The 19,570-nt window shown below is 36.2% G+C and overlaps 1 protein-coding gene across 1 annotated transcript; it reads right to left on the bottom strand.

The window, feature by feature from the left end:
• Positions 1 to 9,642: 9,642 nt before the first annotated feature.
• On the bottom strand, positions 9,643 to 19,006 carry LOC129752497 (probable cytochrome P450 305a1). Its single transcript, XM_055748270.1, has 3 exons — positions 18,886 to 19,006; positions 10,872 to 11,121; positions 9,643 to 10,813 (listed from the first exon to the last, which is right to left on the bottom strand). Exons 1-3 carry the CDS (start codon positions 18,968 to 18,970, stop codon positions 9,643 to 9,645), a joined length of 1,506 nt encoding a protein of 501 aa, XP_055604245.1. The 5' UTR covers positions 18,971 to 19,006.
• Positions 19,007 to 19,570: the final 564 nt, after the last annotated feature.

Raw genomic sequence — 19,570 nt, 5'->3', positions numbered from 1 at the left:
ATATTCAGCAAGATGGGATCTAAGCTTTGCAGCTTTCTTCTCAAGCATAAAAGCTTTGCATTCAAGCTTTTAGTAAAAGCTCATCATCGCACTAAAACATTGAATATCGAAAGTAGCTTCACTCACACCATGATTGTGTTTATATTGTTTAGGTATATGGTAATCATAAGGCTGCAATGTTATAGAATCCGTGTGAAGCACATCTTAAATCTGAGGAAAAAAAAGCACAGAGAACAGACGTACAAGCTAGCCTACGGAACTTGTGTAAAAATTCCAACCTCCTTTTTAAACCAATGTTTGTTTTTTGGCTGGGACACCAGATGTCTCCAAACACACCAAAGAGAACTGTCAAAACAAAACTGAGAAAAAATAACAAAATTTGAGTCAGTTTTAAACAGGTCGTATGAGCTACTTGGAATGTCTCAAGAAAATTGCTGTTGGAGCTTCGTAACACATTCGTCATGTTGCATAAAAAATGTATCCTAAAGTTTATTCGCTATTTTCTTCAAACTTGCAAGAAGTACTAAATGTTGAGCAATGGGATGCAAATGTGATATGTGTATGAAACCCGCTTGAGATGCCTAGAATCAGTACTGCTGGGTGAGAATGATCGTCAAGATTGCTCTTATTTGACTGGGCATAGCCGATGCCTCCTCTGACTTCGATAATCGTTCAAGAAATGCGAAAGCTTGATCCAAAATTTGTCAGTTATTTGTGCCGCAGTAGTACTAAAATAAGAAAGTTAAATTTTGCCAAGTTAAAAGTAGCTCATAATAATCACATTTATCAAGCAATAAATTGAAGCCGTTCGTTTAACTGAGATATTGGTTCATTTATTCATGAGTTGATATACGATTACGCCGTTTCGAAAACTGAGCACTTTAAAGTTGATTTGTAACTTTTGAACGGCGCAACAGATGGCACTGTTTCCAGTCAATTTTTAACGTATTTTTCTGCTGATAGCTTTTGAATTTTCACACACTTTTCTGAAGATTTTTTGTTCGAGCTTGTACGTCTGTTCTCTGTGAAAAAAGCTTAAAAACGAGATTCACTTATACTTAGCAAATACATGTGACCGGGTGACCAACATAGACAAACCCTGTACCATTGCAGAGGTCTGATGGTAATGTAAATTGCACTGGTGCCCGAGTGTGCGTAAAAAGTGTTTGAATTAGAGGTTGAACCCCAACCCTTTAACCCTTAGTTGGCGCTAGTGTGATGTCGCCAAAATTTCAGGGAAGCCTATTGGATCCGCTATCAACCAACATTTTTAATGGGACGAAGTTTTGGTGTATTGGGAGGGTTCTTACACTTGGGCACAACCTAAATGTTGTTAGCGGCATATCACTCCATCGCCTTTTTCCATAATGCAAGATGTCAAATCCGGCCAAAATAGCACAGACAAGTCATTTATCTTCAGGAAATGCAGCAAACGCTTTGAAGACACGCTTTCACGTAAATTTCCTGGTTAACGTCAACCAGGGTGTATTTATTTTGTCAGATTTTGTAGGTTCGCAATACCGACGGCAGGTGGTGAACCTGAAAAATGTGACAAAAAATGCCCTGTAGGAAAAATGTATCTGTTCAGCCCGATTTTATTGTAGAAATTGCCTGTTTTTTTCTAAAGTTGGGTGGCATTTCCTAACTGGGATAGCATTTCTTCAAATCGATCGATGCGCACTCTGGAATCGATATTGCGTACTGTTGGAAAAATTATCCAGAAAACGAAATCGAGTGTCCAGTCAGTATGGTCAGTGCTTGCACCATTCATTTCATGAACAATAAAACTCACGTAATCACTTTTGGTAAATTTTATGAGCATAAGAAAGTTCACAACAACACTTCCACTGCAACACTCAGGAAAGTCCGTCCCACTAAAATTGTGGTAAAACGTGACAGGATTGCTTGGCTATTCTAACCTGTGAAGAAGATTTGGATTGCGAATGGATTGAAGAAGAGGAACTAGATTTGGATGGTTTCGACTTCGTCGCTGATGCTGCAGCTACTGCCTCGAATTCCCGGTCATTGATATGGAAAGTCATCAACATAATCACGGGACTCATGATTGAAATGTGTTTTAAGCAATTGTTGAAGGCTTGTTAAAAGTTATCAACCTTTTTTCAATTCTTTGAATAAAACTGATGAATTTAAAAAAGCAACATTTTTATTCAAATTTCTAAAGGGTTGAAAATTTTACTCCATGAGTGGCGGAGGGGGAGGGGGTCTAGGAAAACGTGACATCATTTATGGACGGCCCCTTACGCACGGCAAAAAAAGACAACTCTTAAAGACTCTTAACGTGCATAAGGGCTGTCCCAACGGTAGATGCAAAACACGGTTTTCGACCACGCTAAAACATTTCGGCTGGCACCGGTGGCGTAAATTGCTGTTTTACACGCTAGAAACTATTAAACCATATATGTTTCAAAAATAACCATTTTTGACCTTTTCCCGGGAAATGTCATTTTATGAGTTCTTCATGAGAACCCATAAAATGACTTTTCGGGGAGAAGTAGAAATATGGTTATTTTTTATCCGTTAGAAAGATTACCGTAGAAATTGAAAAATGATTATTTTTCAACCGCAAGAGCTGTTTTATGCAATTTGTAAAATTGATAACAATTGTCGAAGGAATTAAGAAAAACAAGAGTCATCAGGATAGTAATTTTATTTCTTATACATTATGATAATACTTATAAACTATGGCCCATTATAATAGTTTGATAGCCTTTTAATTAAAGCAAACGCTAACAGTAGCCGAATCACCTGGTAGCAAAAGTAAAATTCCCCCACGAGTGCTACCGGGATGGGTGGAAACGAGCTCTTGCGGAATGGCCAATCCATTATTCACTAGTCTGCTATCCTTAACGGGGTGAGGGTGGAGTCTGGCGAATAATTTTTGACTCACTGGTGAAGGTTTCCATACATTCCGACCCGTTCCAGTTCCTTCCGGATGGTGTGAAACACAATTCCTGTTGTACTTCCATTAGCTGTGGCTGGTAACGATGGACCGGTGAGTAAGTCCTCGTCCTATTGAATGTTGTTGGTGTATCTGTCGTGCCTAAACCGGCGTCATCACCGGATACCGATCCTGAATTTTTTTTTTTGTTTATAATGTTGGGATCGACAAATAATTGGAAGATATCACTTACCTTTCTCCATCTCCTACAAATCCGAAGTTTCCACGATTTCCAGAACCAATTTTTCTGGAAACTGGATGCTGTTCCGCGGAAGAAAAAAATTTGCTTTATGGTCGTCCGACTACAATTACCGCTTTCAAAATGGCGATATCAAATTATTCAACCATTTTCTGGTTAATACTCGAAAACTGCCAAAATGGTTAAAATTCTTTCTAGAAAAATTGTTGCAAAATAACCATATTGACTGTTCTGAAGTAAATATCATAAAATGGTTATTTAAGAACCATAAATGGTTATAACAAAATGAGCGTGTAGCACAGTTATCGATTTCAAATTTCCCAACAGTTATACGCCTTTGTTCCAAATTCATGCAAATTTGAAACAGATTTTCAAAATAAACGACAGACCGATTTAGTTCACGGTGAGAAAATTTTAATCAACAATGATTTCTTTCACACATGTTTGGGTAACATTGGGTGTGATAATAATTTCTTTTTGAGATACTATTTTTCGCTTCAACCATCCTATACGTAACATAAATTGAGAATAGATGTTAATAAAAACCATATCAAGTCTAAATAATAGATGTCACATTATCCTCGATTTTATAAATAAATAAGAAGCTTTTCATTAGGGCTCGACGAATTAGTTAATCCAGTCAGCGTAACTAAAGCGACATAAATTTGCAAATAGTGAAACAAGTTTTTGTGAAACAAAAATGTCGACAAATCAAGGGAAAATTTCCTTTGACTTTGGGATAAACATTTCTCATTTCCTTATCACTGTCTACAATAACTTGAAAAAAAGCTTTTTCATTTCATTTTAACAAAACTTTATTCCATTCCATTCCATTCCATTCAAAGCAATTTGATTGAATTAACTGAAGAATTGTTTCAATTGACCTTGTTTTCCTCGTTGTGTAGTCATTTTTGCTTTTAAATCAATGGAATCCTGGTAGAATCTGTCAAAAAGAATATTTGTAGAATTAATTTTAAGATAATTAACCGTGAAACTCAAAACTTATGCAGTTTTTCTAATAAAATGGGTTTTTTCTTCTCAATTATTGAGTGTCTGCAATGAAAGTGTTTCCGTTTTAAATTTGCTCCTACACCGGTGGGGAGTGGGTGTTTAAGCCGATTCTAAAATTTCAAATTTTGCTAAAACTGGTATACTTAAAACCAATATTTACGCCTGAACCGTTGCAGGTGCTCTAAGTCCAGTCAGCTGATTGCACCGATTGCACATATACAATTACCAACATGTGTATATTATACAAATAAAAATAAACAACTCGCCTGCACAATATCGAATGGTCGTTTTAACGACTTTTTGCTTGTGAGTATTAGTGCTCTAAGTAGGCCTGGAAAAAATCTGGGTTTTCAACGGCCATTACGTTTCAATCCTTGTTAGCTGCAGCTTCGTGAAATGGTAAGTTTTTGATTTTTTGGTTATTTGTTTAATATTAATTAGCGATTCATTTCAGCAGCACTTAAAAAAAACTTGCCAACAAAATCTGGTGCAATCGGCATCTATGAGCAAAAGGCATCGGGCGCCTTACACCAGAAGCATCGGATCATCAACTACGGTAAGAATTTCAGCAGCAAACCTTACGAATGCGACCGGTGTTCCTTTCACTGAAAGTTTTAATGAGGTTTTTTTACTAATTCCAGATTTCCATCACCAGTGAGAAAAAGTCGAGGCCGCTCGAAACGCTGGAGAAATTAAATAGTGCTATGAGTTCGATGGTCGAGAACGTACGCTATCCTCGCGAGTGCAGCCGATGGTGAAAAGTGTATGATGAAAAGTGTATTATTAAAAGTGTATAATTTTAAGCTGATGTTAATAGGAATAATAAAATTTATTTTCCATAAATTTTAATAATATTTTGAAATTCGAAACACCCTAGCCATACCTAGTAAGCACGCACACATATGCAATCAATGTCAACACACTCACACATAAGCACTGAGCTATAACACACCAATACAATAAAACCATAGCAGATGTCAACGAGAGCTGTCATTCTAAATCGGGAATGTCATTTCTACTGTATCGGTTGGGCCATTTTCCACTAGAAAACAATGGGACGGCTAGTTGGCGGCAAGTAGAATTCCTACTAATTTTTCTAGTGGTCCTACTACTCTTTTCCGTCAAAGGGGTAGGCTACTACGACGAGTAGACAACAAGTGACGTCATTGCTATCTTCGAACAGCGTACAAGGCAATAAGCTTTGCGCGCGTAAAATAATGCTGCATACACCGAGGTTCACTAGATGGATAGTTTTTGCCGTAAGATTTTGATAATAGTTGGGATTTGGTTGCACTACCTTATTATAAGTCGATAGTCCGGATCGTTTTTAGCTTAATGAACGGTTGTAGACGATATTTTCAACTTATTTGCAACATCTCGAACGGCGAGGTTGGGGTTGCACTTGAAAGCGCTACCACTCTTTTGTTCGTCACTGCTGCTACTAACTTCCGATTTCCCAGAGATCCAGCCTTCTTAGTTTTCGACAAATGTTCGCTGATCACTTTTATTACTTTGGTAACGATTGATTTGGCCACATACGACGACTTTGCTATTTAAGCGTACATGTGATTTTCACGAAGCATGTACAAAATTTTGATTCGTAGCTTCTCTTGCTTGGAAGCCATTTACGTAACTGAATATCTAATGTCCAATTAGAAGCATAATTTCACACATGCACATACAATATGAGGGGTTGAGGTTTTTTTTTATATATAAATGGTTAGAAAAAATACGGCGAATTCAAGTTGATCCCTTTTTGGCCCGAACATCCTTTACTACCCAAGCTTTAATCCCTAGATACTATTTTAATACTGCTGCTATTATCCAATGAAAACTTAAAAATTCAAGTTATTTAACTTGTATGATTTTTGCCTAAATTTGGCTCAGATTTACACTTTTTTTCAAATTAAAAAAAACGTCCCGAACTGCTCGAACGTGCGGTTTAAAGTATGGTATGCTTAAGGTTAAAGATAATCGTTCTTTTTTACAACCATTTTGAAGATGTCTTGCTCAAACTCGACTTTCATGTAATTCGATATCAAATAACCTGTTTCAGCGTGTTTAGCCCAGATTTCACAGGAACTCATTCTCTTTGGTGATAAAGGCCCTAGAAGCGTCAAGTCATCTGATGTTCTTTCAGTTATTGGTGACATGTTTTAAATCAGAGAGATTACTTGAAAAAGATCATCTGGTTGAAAAAACAACCAACTTAAAAACATGAGGGGCATTAAGAAGGAAGAAATAGAACAAAATTGAAATGATCACTTTTGAATTTTTATTAAAAACCCAACAGAATATTCGATCGAATACCACTATTCGGTACATCTCTCCAAAATACAAATAAAATTAAAAAATTAGATTCAAAGTTACAATCAGAGCCTAAGCAGGAATTGCATCAAATGCGTATTTCAATTTAATATCTTTGAAACACAATGTCATGAATATGTTATGAGATGTTTATGAATATAATTCTCATCAGACAAAAAAGTGGTTATCAAATTATGATTCTAAATGTGACAAAAGTTTCGTTAGATGCCCTCAAAGCCAAAGGGATATAAGTACAAAAATGATCGATTGGAAAAAATTCAGAATAGAAATTAAACGTTTAAAACACAGATTCAATTATGATTGGAAAAATTCAGTAAAAAAATCCAAATGTGTTTAGTATGTTGAACAATGATCCTGAGTTCTCAAAATTCAGAAAAACCATGAAACTGAACTTCAGCAACTGAAGAAACAACGCGAAACTTGAAAATTTCAATTGAGTATCTGGAAAAAGATAAGATTAAAAACATAGAAATATTCATGTTAAAAGAATCACTCAATGATATTAGCTACTTAACTATGACATCGTTTTTATGATAGTTTGAAAATAATCATTTCCAAATAATTTGCTGAATTCATGATATTTAATTCAGTATCTAGAAGATAAAATTCATTTATAATGTCATGACTGCAATGAAATAAGTGTTTTTAATGATTACTGTGGAGGAGGAAAATTTTAGCATCTCTTCTATCTTATTATTTTTCAAATTTATGGTCTCGATCATTACGTCAAATTATTGTGGCAAAACTATTATGAATTGAAAGGCTCAAGTGATGACTTTAAAGAAATCTTGCAGAAGAAGGCAAAGGTATCGATTTAAAGCTTGTTCCACAGCAACACTATCACAATTTCATTCCAAAAACCTTTTTACCCTATTATTTTTTAAAGATCATACACAGTAGACACACATTTGGGAAGTTTATTATCAGCTGGATTAATATATGATGATTAAACCATTTCAAAGGTTTTCAAAATAATCATAAGGCCGGAACAAACGTTAAATTCTTCTTTCGTCTACCCCACATTAAACCACCCTCCCCCCTACACATTAGATGTTTTTCGAAAATTACGAAGCGAGGAATAAATTAAGCATTTTATTGAATAAATTGATAAATTCTTCGAAAATTCAAACAATTGAAAGAGCGAAAGTGTAGAAACTTGGATTGGATTCTGTCTTCATTTTTTTTTCTAACATTCAACTAGTAACAAGGTTGTTGCATACAAGATTGTGCTCAATTTGTTTCAGTTTATTGAAAATTTGCATAATTTTTGTCACTCAAAACATAGGCTGCTTAAAAGTTGTTTCCTTTCGCGAAAATTCTGTCGGTGCGCCTAAAGGAATTTCCCGTAATGTTTTAGAGATGAATCATCCAAAAAGATTCAAATTTCAGGGAAAAATCCATAATCACCGATACGCCGACATTAAAATTTAGAAAAAATTAACTTAACAGTGTTTACAACATAAAAAAGGTATAAAAATAAATTTAAATAAAATGTGGCAACAATGGAAGAGAAGATGAAATGTGTAAACAAAATCACAGGCCACCCAATAAACATTTTGGCTGCTTAAGAACGGCAATTTGCTGAACAAAAGCTGAGCTAAGGCGTAATTGCTGCTTTAGCTTACTGGTTGAATAAAGACAAACTGTAACCATGTTTCAGCGTTTAAAGAAGTCAGTGCAGCCAATGAAGAGCTGCTTCCATAACACTTTTTCAGCCTTTGTTCAACCATTCACTACCATTGGAATTCGACAGACTGTGAACTGTGGTAAAACTGCCCTGCATGATGACGGCTTGATTAGAATGAGAGAGAAATTTTTGTTTTCCTTATTCAATGACATTTTTTTATTATTTCTTATTCAGTTTTAGGCCGGAACAAAGTTCCATTTCTTCTTTTGTTCTTGATTTTATTGAATTTTTCGATGGAAAATTACTTGATTTAGGTTTTGTTCAATGATATATTATGCAATATTGTTGCATACAAGATTTTGTGCAATTAATTCCAATTGATCAGTTTATGCAACATTTTTTATTCCCCCCTCGCGATGTTCCAACTCCAAGTGACAAAAGAAGGATTTGAAATTTGTTCCGGCCTTATTTTGAAATGAAGAGTAGATTTTCTCAAAAATTTGATTCTTGGTCCCCAAAACTGTCAAAAAAGATAATTTCTCTCACACATACTTAAAAAAAATCTTCGGTTGAGAGGCATTTTGGTCGCTTAAGATCGACAAATTATCATCCCGTCGCAAACTTTATGATTGGTTCTGCGTATTGCGACATGCGACCAACAAGCCGGAGATTTAAGGTTTGGGGCAAACGAAACGAAAAAAACCACACAGAGGGGGAAAAGTGGGTGCCAAACATCTGACAGACATTGGTCAATATTTTTTGTTTTTTTTGTCGATCCGTCAATTGACGTTTAATGACGTTTGCTGAATAACTTCTCCAGATCAAGATGATTAAAGGCTGAAGACACGTAAATTAGTGAATTTTTGAGGCCTTCTTTCAGCCAGATTGCTGATTAAAAATTGAACCACAACATTTTTTCAACGTTTATGCAGCAAAAAGTGTTAGTTGGGCAGTCATTGATCGACAGACCTGTTTGAATGTCTCTCTGAGTTGAGATTAATAAGAATCGTAAAATCACGACAATAAAACAACAAGACAACAATAGAGCTTTAATGTCTGGGTACAGTTTTAGTTTGTCCCTTTGCTAGTAACTAGTAACGAGCTATCTTGAAAATACTTAACAAGAATGGGCATTTCAAACTCGTTATTTCTACCGAGTTCGGACGAGTTCGGATACATGTTTTAAAGTTTTATAATCAGAAAAACATCACTTTTCAACCAATATACAATTCTAAGTGACCAATTATTATCTTTATGGTGTAAATGTCAATAAAAGAGAGCCAAAAAATGAAGTTTTCATTTTTATTTGAGCCTATCTAACAATTCAAATTTGAGACTGCAATCTTGCGAAGTGGCAGTGCGACAAAAAAGTTTCGCTGAACAATCTGCAAAGGTCACTTGTTATTGGGAATGAAACGGAACTTTCGGTATTTTTTTTTCTACGAATATATTTGGTATTTTTTCTGTGATATATTTAGATATGTATAACAACTAACGTGTCTCGAGTTCATGGGAGTTTTATTTAAACAATTCTATTACATTTTTCGTAGTTTTCTCCTTGAAAGAGACTTGAAACTCCTTCGGCATATAGGTAATTCCGGGCATGAGTTTCATCGAAGGATACTCGCTCACTCCATTGGGAAGATAAACCTGGAATCGTTGCATCAACCCTGCAAAGTAAACAAAGAAACAAACTCGGGCCAAAGAATCTCCGAGACATCGACGCTTTCCCAAACTGAACGGGATGAGCCGTTCGTTCTGGACGAAATTTCCTTGCTCATCGATGAAACGCTCTGGTCGGAACGTTTCCGGATCCCCCCAGTACTCGGGATCCATGTGAACGCTTCTCAAATCAACGAACACTGAGGTGTCCTTGGGGATGCTGTAGCCACCTAGGGTGGTGTCTTGTAGAGCTCGACGTGGTCCACTGATGGCGGCTGAATGGAAATAACGCTGAAGTTCCGCTAGGAGAGCCTGGATGTAGGGAAGCGAGTGTCTACTCTCCCAGGTTATCGGTTCCTGGTAGGCATCTATTTCAGCGTTGACTTTAGCGTTGATGTCTGGTCTGGAGATCATTATCAGTAGTCCAAGTTCTACCACAAGGGCTGTGGTCGTTGCCCCAGCAATGAACAGATCCAGAATTGCCATGATCATTTGAGTTTCCGTGAAAGTGGAGTTGGGGTCATGTTCTCGAGCCTTGATTTCTCTCATGTAGGCATAGATAAGATCGGTGGCTGCTTTATCTTCTCTGAAATTAGCTTTATGTTCGCTGATTGTGTCGGTGAAAAAATCAATCAATTTATAGGAGAATCGCTTCACTATGTTGTATCCACTCCATTCCGGGGCGATGTATTGCAGCCAGGGAACTTGGTTCAGCAAACCTCCAGCGATGTCAAACATTTCCAAACGTTTCTTCAAGGTGTCCAGCAAATCGTTCAGATGCATGTTGCCTTTTCCGATTCGTTTACCACTGGCGAAAGTCCATAGCACGTTCAAAACACTCACCTGAAACATCTTTCGAGGGAACATTCCCTGACCATCTGACTTTATAACATCGATTAGCTCCTGGAGTTCCCGCTGGATTGATTCCTCCATGGAACTCTTGCCCAAACCGACCTCTTTCAACGTTCGCACAACAAAACTTCGGTGCTCCTCCCAATGTTGACCGTCCGTAAATGCGATTCCCAACCTGAAAGATACCAGAAGAATTTGAACGTTCCTCTTCAAATCTAACTCCGGATACTCACCGTTCACCCAACGTCCGCAACCTCGTAAAAGTGTTATCCGGTCTACCGGAGAGCAGATCGTTGGTGAGGGCTTCCTTGGCCACCGGGTAGCCATACACGGCCACAATGTTTTCCGAGCCTTGTCGTAAGCCGATGACCGGGGATCGGTATCGCTCAGAAAGGACCCGGTAAACGCCGTGAAGCCCGCCGTACTTCCGGCCCAGACGGCGTGCCTGCAGCGTGGTCCCGAACCAGGGGAACCAGAAGGGACCTTCGATTGAAGAATAGTGGAAAAAAATTTAAGAAATCTTGAGTTAGATTATTGCAGCATTATTCCTGAGATCTTCTGATTTCTGATTGAAGAATTTTGTATAAAATCGCTTATGCAAAGTTTATGAAAATACAATTTTTTCAATTCAAATTCTTCTCAGCTGAATTTCGTTACAATGCTGATTTTTTCACGAGGATTATGAAATAAAAAAAGTATGATGTGTCATTTTAACACAAGCTTTGAATTCCATCTAGTTATTATTGAAAATCTTTAACTAAAACCGTAGCACACCAAGGTATCTTTTAAAACGGGTCTTTCAAGGTTTTTATTCACGTTTTTTTTGCACAGTATCTGTTAGTAAATATAAAAAAGTTCTTTTAATGGAAAACACTTGGAAATATGTTTACATATTGCGGACCAAACACGAGATATCTCGTTTCTTCGTTCGCCAACAGTGTACTACACTGTGAAGCATAACTCAAATGTACTTATCAATTTGTTAAACTATATTGGACAAAATTGAACACACTATTTGCCGTAGCTCTAAGACGCTGAATTTGTAGAATTTTGTTCAGAGGTTTCTGAGATATAAAATGCTGATTTTCGGTGCTTCTTGGCATGATTTTTTTCGCGGTCTTTAATGTGTTAATTAGAGAATCTAAGCTCTCAAGCTTGGAAGGTGAGACCTGAGATAATCAACCAAAATTATATTTTTTTTTACCAATATAAAATTTAGATTTTATTTTTTTAATTAAAAAAGTATGATAAGATTGGTAATTCTTATCAACTTGAATGTAAAAAATACTCAATTTATCATGAATTTTCAATGAAATTTAACGAAATGGCATCACAGAAAACCATCACAGAGTTTTTGGGTAAAATCACAGAAATTCAGAATTTTTCGGCCACCTTGCATGAGACATCAGACATATGACATGAGACATAAGACATGAGACATAAGACATAAAAAATGAGACAAGAGACATGAGACGTGAAACATGAGACATAAGACATGAGGCATGAGACATGCGACATGAGACATGAGACATGAGACATGAGACATGAGACATGAGACATGAGACATGAGACATGAGACATGAAACATGAGACATGAGACATGAAACATGAGACATGAGACAAGAGAAGTGAGAAGTAGGGCGTAAGATGTAAGAAATGAGTTGTAAGAAGAAAAACTTGAGACGTGAATAGAGAGAAATAAGACGTGAAACGTGAAATCATGAGAATTGAGATATGAGATTGAGACATGAGGTCTTAGGTTACATGTTCAATTGTCTCAAGTTACAAACTTCTTCAAGCGCTTTTTAAAAGTCAAAATGAATATGAATATTCATAACAATTATCAGATTCTCAAGATTCACTGGAAAATATTTAAAAACTCCAGACAATTTTGAGCAAATATCATCACACAATTCTATATTTCATTTTACAGAATTTGAAAAATTTTCAAATACAATTTCAAAATATGAAAAACTAGCTGATCCCGTACGAACTTCGTTTCGTTTTAAATCATTGGTACGTCAAAATGAGTTTAGAAAATGAATTCGAAACATTCTTTCGACAATTTTGGGGGAAAAATTCAACAGTGTTTAAAGTCGCTACTATTACTATTGCTTGAAATTCAAATTAAACGGTTGATTGGCTTTTTATTAAAATTTATGTGAGAGTGTTTTCTTCTCGATCGGTTGCAAAATCTAGACAATATGGCAGAAACATGTGCTATTTGTTTATGTGCACGACTCTTTTGCTTGACCTTCACACTTAAACTGGTATCAATAAAAAAAATTATTGCACGAAACACTGAACTTTCAATGAAACCCTCTTTTTCTTTCCCATGGCCCGAAATTCGATAATTGAAACCAATTTTACGTTCCTCAAAACTTCCTTGTGCTATTTTTTCTTTTCAAATTATATGTAAATTAACGTCAGGAACTTGAAAACAGTGAACAGTGAATATAGACGCCCCTTTCGCCGACCCTTGTCACGGAACATGCTACCTGGAGTCAATTGCTCATAGTTTATAACCCTCATCTGAACATTTTCATCTCAATCCGATGCATGATCACGACAATATCGCGAAAACAGTGAGCAACTAACATGGATGGCCTTTTTTTTTACCACGATTCAAAACTTGACACTTGAAATCGATTATCTTTTCTGTTAAACTCCCATGTGTCAATTTTCATTACAATTCTATGCTCAATCAAGAAAATATCGTAAAAACAGTGAACAGATAATAACCCCTTTTGCCGACCCCTGAGTCAAGATTTGAAACCTGAAAGCAAAAGAGCGTCCCTCAAAACTCCTATGCGGAAATTTTCATCTGAATCCAATGTAGAATAACGTCAAAATCGCAAAAACATTAAAGTTGGGTATGGACGACTCCTTCAGCCGACTTCTGATCCGCAATTCGAAACTTGAAATCGATTGCTCGTCCTTCAAAACACTCATGTGCTAATTTTCATCACAATACGATCTATAATAACGCCAATATCGCAAAAACATTAATCAGTGAATATGGACGACCCATTTGGCCGACCCCTGACCCTAAATTTGATAACTGTAACCGAATGTTCGTCTCTCAAAAGACTCATGTGCACATTTTCATCGCAATCCGGTGTATAATAACGCCAATATCGCAAAAACATTAATCAGTGAATATGGACGACCCCTTTGGCTGACCCCTGACCCTAAATTTGATAACTGTAATCGATTGCTCGTCTCTCAAAACACTCATGTGCAAATGTTCATCACAAACCAATGTAAAATAAAGCAAATATCGCAAAAACATTAATCAGTGGATATGGACGACCCCTTTTGCCGACCCCTGACCCTAAATTTGATAACTGTAATCGATTGCTCGTCTCTCAAAACGCACATGTGCAAATTTTCATCACAATCCGATGTATAATAACGCCAATATCGCAAAAACATTAATCATGAATATGGACGACCCCTTTGGCCGACCCATGACCCTAAATTTAATAACTGTAATCGATTGTTCGTCTCTCAAAACACTCATGTGCAAATTTTCATCACAATCCGACGGAAAATAACGTCAATAACGCGAAAACAATATTTATCTTGTATGGACGACCCCCTTCGGAAGGGGTCATCCAAAAATCTATAACATTTTTCATCATTCCTAGTCCTAATGAGCATCCATGCCAAATTTCAGATCTCTAGCTCGTAAGACGGCTGAGTCTATAGAAGACAAACAAACAAACAAACAAACAAACATACAGATAATTGCTTTTTATATATATAGATTTTGATCTGACTTTTGAATTTAGATTGCTGACTCCGATATATGCAAATCACAGAGTTACTGTTTATTGTCAACAACACACAATTTCTTTTTGGCAATTTTGCGAGCGACTGATTTTCAGTTGCTTAGATTTAACAAATAATTCTATCTGAATAAAGAATCAGAGCTCCGAAATTGTAATTTAGAATTCAGATTATCGATATCCAAAATCAAAATAAATTAACAATTCAGAATTCAGAAATTCAAATTCAGAATTCCGAATTCAACATTCAGAATTCAAGAACATAAAGATGAGGAAAATGAACGTGTAGAATTTCATTAAGAAGCATTCAACTCTATCTGTATCTACACATTTCATTTTTACATCATAACATCAAATAACTGCACATAACTTGATATTTCATCGTCTCGATGTATGTTTCAAATAGCCGAAACCAGTTAATATTTTCTTTATTGCTGGTACAAATGGACCGAATTTCCTAAAAATGATAAATATGGAAATCATATTGGAAGCTATAGATTTGCTTTCATTTATATTTAACTTTGGTAGTACTTACGAGCCAAACAATAACAGCTGAGATCCGTTCTTACTTTTTGAAATGAATAAAATTTGAACGTCATTTGAGGAAATCACTGACTACTTGATGCGATATCACATAGAAAGTTGTGATATTACACCACACGACGTATCCACATTGTTGTCGTGATTTCACGATTCTTACGAATCTCAATTCAGAGATTCACTTAGACACGTCTTTTGCTCACAAGAATCGATCAATGACTGACTTTTCTGCATATTCTTCATCCAATCCAGAAATATTCTTCACAAAAGCCTTCCCAAATTGTGCTTTTCCTGTCGCTCTTTTATGGTTTACCAGAGCCGGAACAATCCGCAAACGTTCTTCGCAACAGCTTTCTAAAACTGTACTTTTTTGTCACTCTGCCTCTGTTTATGAGAGCCGGAATAATTTAATAGTATTCTTAGATACACCCTTCTGAACCAGAAGGCCGAAACAAACAATCAACAGCCTTAAAAATCTACATAAAAATAAAAATCAGAAGCAGCAGCTTTAAAAATCTGCGCTTCCTAAACCAATTCTGTATTTTCCACCAGAAGGCCAAATCAAAACAAACAATCAGCAACATCAGCCTTAAAAATCTGTACCTCCTAAGCCAATTCCATTTTATTTTTTTCACCGGAAGACCAAATCAAAGCAGACCGTCTTTTTCCACCGGAAAGCCAAATCAAAGCAAACAATCAGCAATAGCAGCCTTAAAATTCTGCACTTTCTAAGCCAATTCCGCCTTTTTCCGCCGGAAGGCCAAATCAGAGTAAACAATCAGCAGGAGCTGCCTGAAAATCTGCGTTTCCAAATCCATTTCGTCCATTCATACCGGAAAGCCAAACCAAAACAAACAAACACCAGCCACAGTCTGAAAAATCTGCGCTTTCAAAGCCATTTCGGCTTTTTCTACCTGAAAGCAAAATTATAACAAACAATTAGCAGCACCAGCCTTAAAAATCTGCACTTGCTAAGCCAATTCCGTCTTCTTCCATGGCCAAATCAAAGCAGACAATCAGCCACAAAAGTCCTAAAAATCTGCGCTTCTTCAGCCAATTCCGTTTTTTTTCACCGGAAAGCAAAACAAAAAAAAACAACCAGCAGCAGCAGCCTTAAAAATCTGCGCTTCCTTAGCCAATTCTGTCTTTTTCCACTGGTAGGCCAAATCAAAATAAACAATCAGCAGAAGCTGCCTGGAAATCTGCGCTTCCAAATCCATTGCGTCTTTTTCCACTGGAAAGTCAAATTAAAACAAACAAACAACAGCCACAGTCTGAAAAATCTGAGCTTCCAAAGCTATTCCGTTTTTTTTCCACCGGAAAGCCAAACCAAAACAAACAGCCAGCAGCCTTAAAAATCCGCACTTTCTAAGCCAATTTCGTCTTTTTTCCACCGGATGGCCAAATCAAAGCAGACAGTCAGTCACAAAAGTCCTAAAAATCTGCGCCTCTTTAGCCAATTTCGTTTTTTTTCCACCGGAAAGCCAAACCAAAACAAACAACCAGCAGCAGCAGCCTTAAAAATCTGCGCTTCTTTAACCAATTTCACCTTTTTCCACCGGTAGGCCAAATCAAAGTACATAAACAATCAGCAGAAGCTGCCTGAATATCTGCGCTTCCAAATCCAATCCGCCTGTTTCCGCCGGGAAGCCAAACCAAAACAAACCAATGGGAGCAGCACCCGTTGAAATCTTCATTTCTTTTTAACGAATAGTCACCGTTGATTATTATTCTATGAAAGTTTAATGGCATTGCGGTGAACTTGATACTACGAAAATTCTTGATAGAAGAATTAAAGATTGAAATTAAATGACGGATAGACAAAGCAGATGCTTAATAGAAGAAAATTGAAAGATGTTGAAAATGAGCCAAGAGCATATTTTATGGAAAGCTTCAAAGGTGCGTCACCCATACATCCAATCCATCGGGTTGGATGTATGGGTGAACGTAATTGCACCTCTCGCTATTACTTCTCTCAGCCATTCAATTGATGTGGGACAAAGGGTCTAGAACGCACCTTTGAAGCTTTCCATAAAATATGCTCTTGGCTCATTTTCAACATCTTTCAATTTTCTTCTATTAAGCATCTGCTTTGTCTATCCGTCATTTAATTTCAATCTTTAATTCTTCTATCAAGAATTTTCGTAGTATCAAGTTCACCGCAATGCCATTAAACTTTCATAAAATAAATCTTCATTTCCTAAGCCAATTCCGTCTTTTTTCACCGAATGGTCAAATCAAGGCAAACGATTAGCCGCAACAGTACCAAAAATCTGCGCTTCTTAAGCCATTCCGTCTTTATCCACCGGAAGGCAAAATCAAAACAATCAACAGCAGCAGCCTTAGAAAACTGCGCTTCTTTAGCCATTTTCTTTTTTCACCGGAAAGCCAAATTAAAATAAAAAATCAGTAGCAGCAGCCTTCAAAATCTGCACTTCCAAAGCCATTTCGTCTTTTTTCAGTAGCCGAATCAGAAACAATTTTGTTCGTAGCAGCTGCCTTAAAAATCTGAGCTTCCTGTACCAACCCGTCTTTCTACCGGAGGCCGAATTAAAAACTTTTTTTTCGTAGCAGCAGCCTCGAAAATCTTTGCTCTCTGTACCAATCCGTCTTTCTACCGGAGGACAAATCTGTGCTCTTTGTCCTTATTCTACCAACCACGCCATTGTCGTGATTTCACGATTCTTATTCACTCAGACACGTCTTTTAATCACCAGAATAGATTAATGACTGACTTTTTTTTATTTGTTTTGCCTAGTGTTGCCAAATCAACAAACGTTGCCAAAGACATTAATTTAATTTTATTGTACTTATCTTCAGTGTTGCCGAATACAGCTATTATTTTAATTTATTTTTTATTAAATTTGATTTATTTTCTGCATATCCTGCATCTTATCTCTACAATTATGTACATCGTTTAGATGTATTATCGCAACAGAAATCCCTAATACAGTGAGCGAAATAAGAATGTGTTTTGCTTGTTAAAATATGAATGATTGAAAATCACGAAAATTTTCTTCTGTAGTTTGTTTGGAATTGTATATGTTAATTTAAGGACCAAATATATGAAAAAAGAAGGGTGCAAAATAAGAATAGTACCACTTGAGTTTTTTCAAAAAAGACAAGATTATTTCTAAAAATTTACTGTGAAAAAGTGAATAATGCTTCTACGAATTATTTGAATAGATAACATTTGCATTTTAAGCAGTTTTCTAGAATTCCAAAGGTTTTCAACGGTATTAAAAGGGGCTTTTAAGAGATGTTCGTCTAGCGTTAAAGAATTTAGCATTTGAGCTGTAATTCTTTACCAAACTACTTGTGGTACTATTCTTATTTCGCACCCTTTTTCACATTGTTGGTCCTCAACGCCAATTGCTACGGCCAAAAAAAGGAAAATTATGCTTGATTTATCCGTGAAACAATTCAAAACAAACTATAGAAGAAAATTTTGGTGATTTTCAATCATTCATATTTTAACAAGCAAATCACATAGTGGTTCTATTCTTATTTCGCTCACTGTATCATCATCTCCAGAAATTACATCGTCCATCGAAACATTTCTTTTGCTGTGTACTACTTTATAGAAGTTGACCCGTGATGAACAAAAATTTGGTATGTGATGAAAATGATTCTAAATAAAACTCTACTCGCTCATTTTTAACATATTTCATTTCTTCTAGCTTTCTATCCATCTATAAAATGTCATAATCTTGAAATGTTCTTACTCATAAGGATATCACTTTCACCGATAAGACCGATAAATTAATTAAAAAATTCTGCATTCAGAATGCTTAATTCAGAATTTAGAATTCACAACTCAGCTTTCACTTTGAGGATCCAGAATTCAGTATTCAAAATCTAAAATTCAAAAAATTCAGTATTTAGAATCGAGAATAAACTCCAGAATATAGCATACCTGGGGGGAAGTTTCTGGGCCGCTGAGCACTGTTCCAGATCCATAGCACTAGCACCACAATTAGTAGACAAAATGCAAGCCACATTTTGACAAATTGCAAGCGAAATTCGTGCCTATGGATTTTGCAATAGACTAGCACTAGATTTGTTCACCACAATTGCATTAATATATACAATTTCAGTCCGCTTTTGATCCGGCGACCGGTGAACTCACGAAGAAATCGAACAGATTTAATTAACCCTCAACAATTTTAGTGGAACTTTATCCACTCATAGGAACTTGCCTAAATCAAAAGTGTACATACTGTGAAAAAAGTTTTAAACAGTAGCTTTAAACTTTTTCAATGTTTTTATATTCTAAAATTTAATCCTAATTGGAAAGTTTCAAAAATGTTTAATTTTTTTCAAACGAAAGATATAATTTATAACTCGCAAGAAATCCAACAACATAATCGAAGAGAAGTTGTTCAAAGCTGTTCAATTTTTTGCCACGGAATTCTTCAATCGAACAAATCGCACCGATGTTACCAGAATGTTGAACATATCGGAAAATCAGAAGAACCTATACACATATGTAGATAATCGGTGTTAATTGGTAGCACGTTGTTTGTGCTGTTTTCGCGATGTATGATTATTAAATTTCATCGACCAATTATCTTACCGCCGAGAGTTGTTTTTTCGTGAAA

The sequence above is a fragment of the Uranotaenia lowii genome, chromosome 3 (genome assembly GCF_029784155.1).
Source record: "Uranotaenia lowii strain MFRU-FL chromosome 3, ASM2978415v1, whole genome shotgun sequence".
Taxonomy (NCBI): domain Eukaryota; kingdom Metazoa; phylum Arthropoda; class Insecta; order Diptera; family Culicidae; genus Uranotaenia; species Uranotaenia lowii.
The sequence above is the reverse complement of the archived record's forward strand: the minus strand, read 5'-3'. Positions and strand labels throughout refer to the sequence as shown.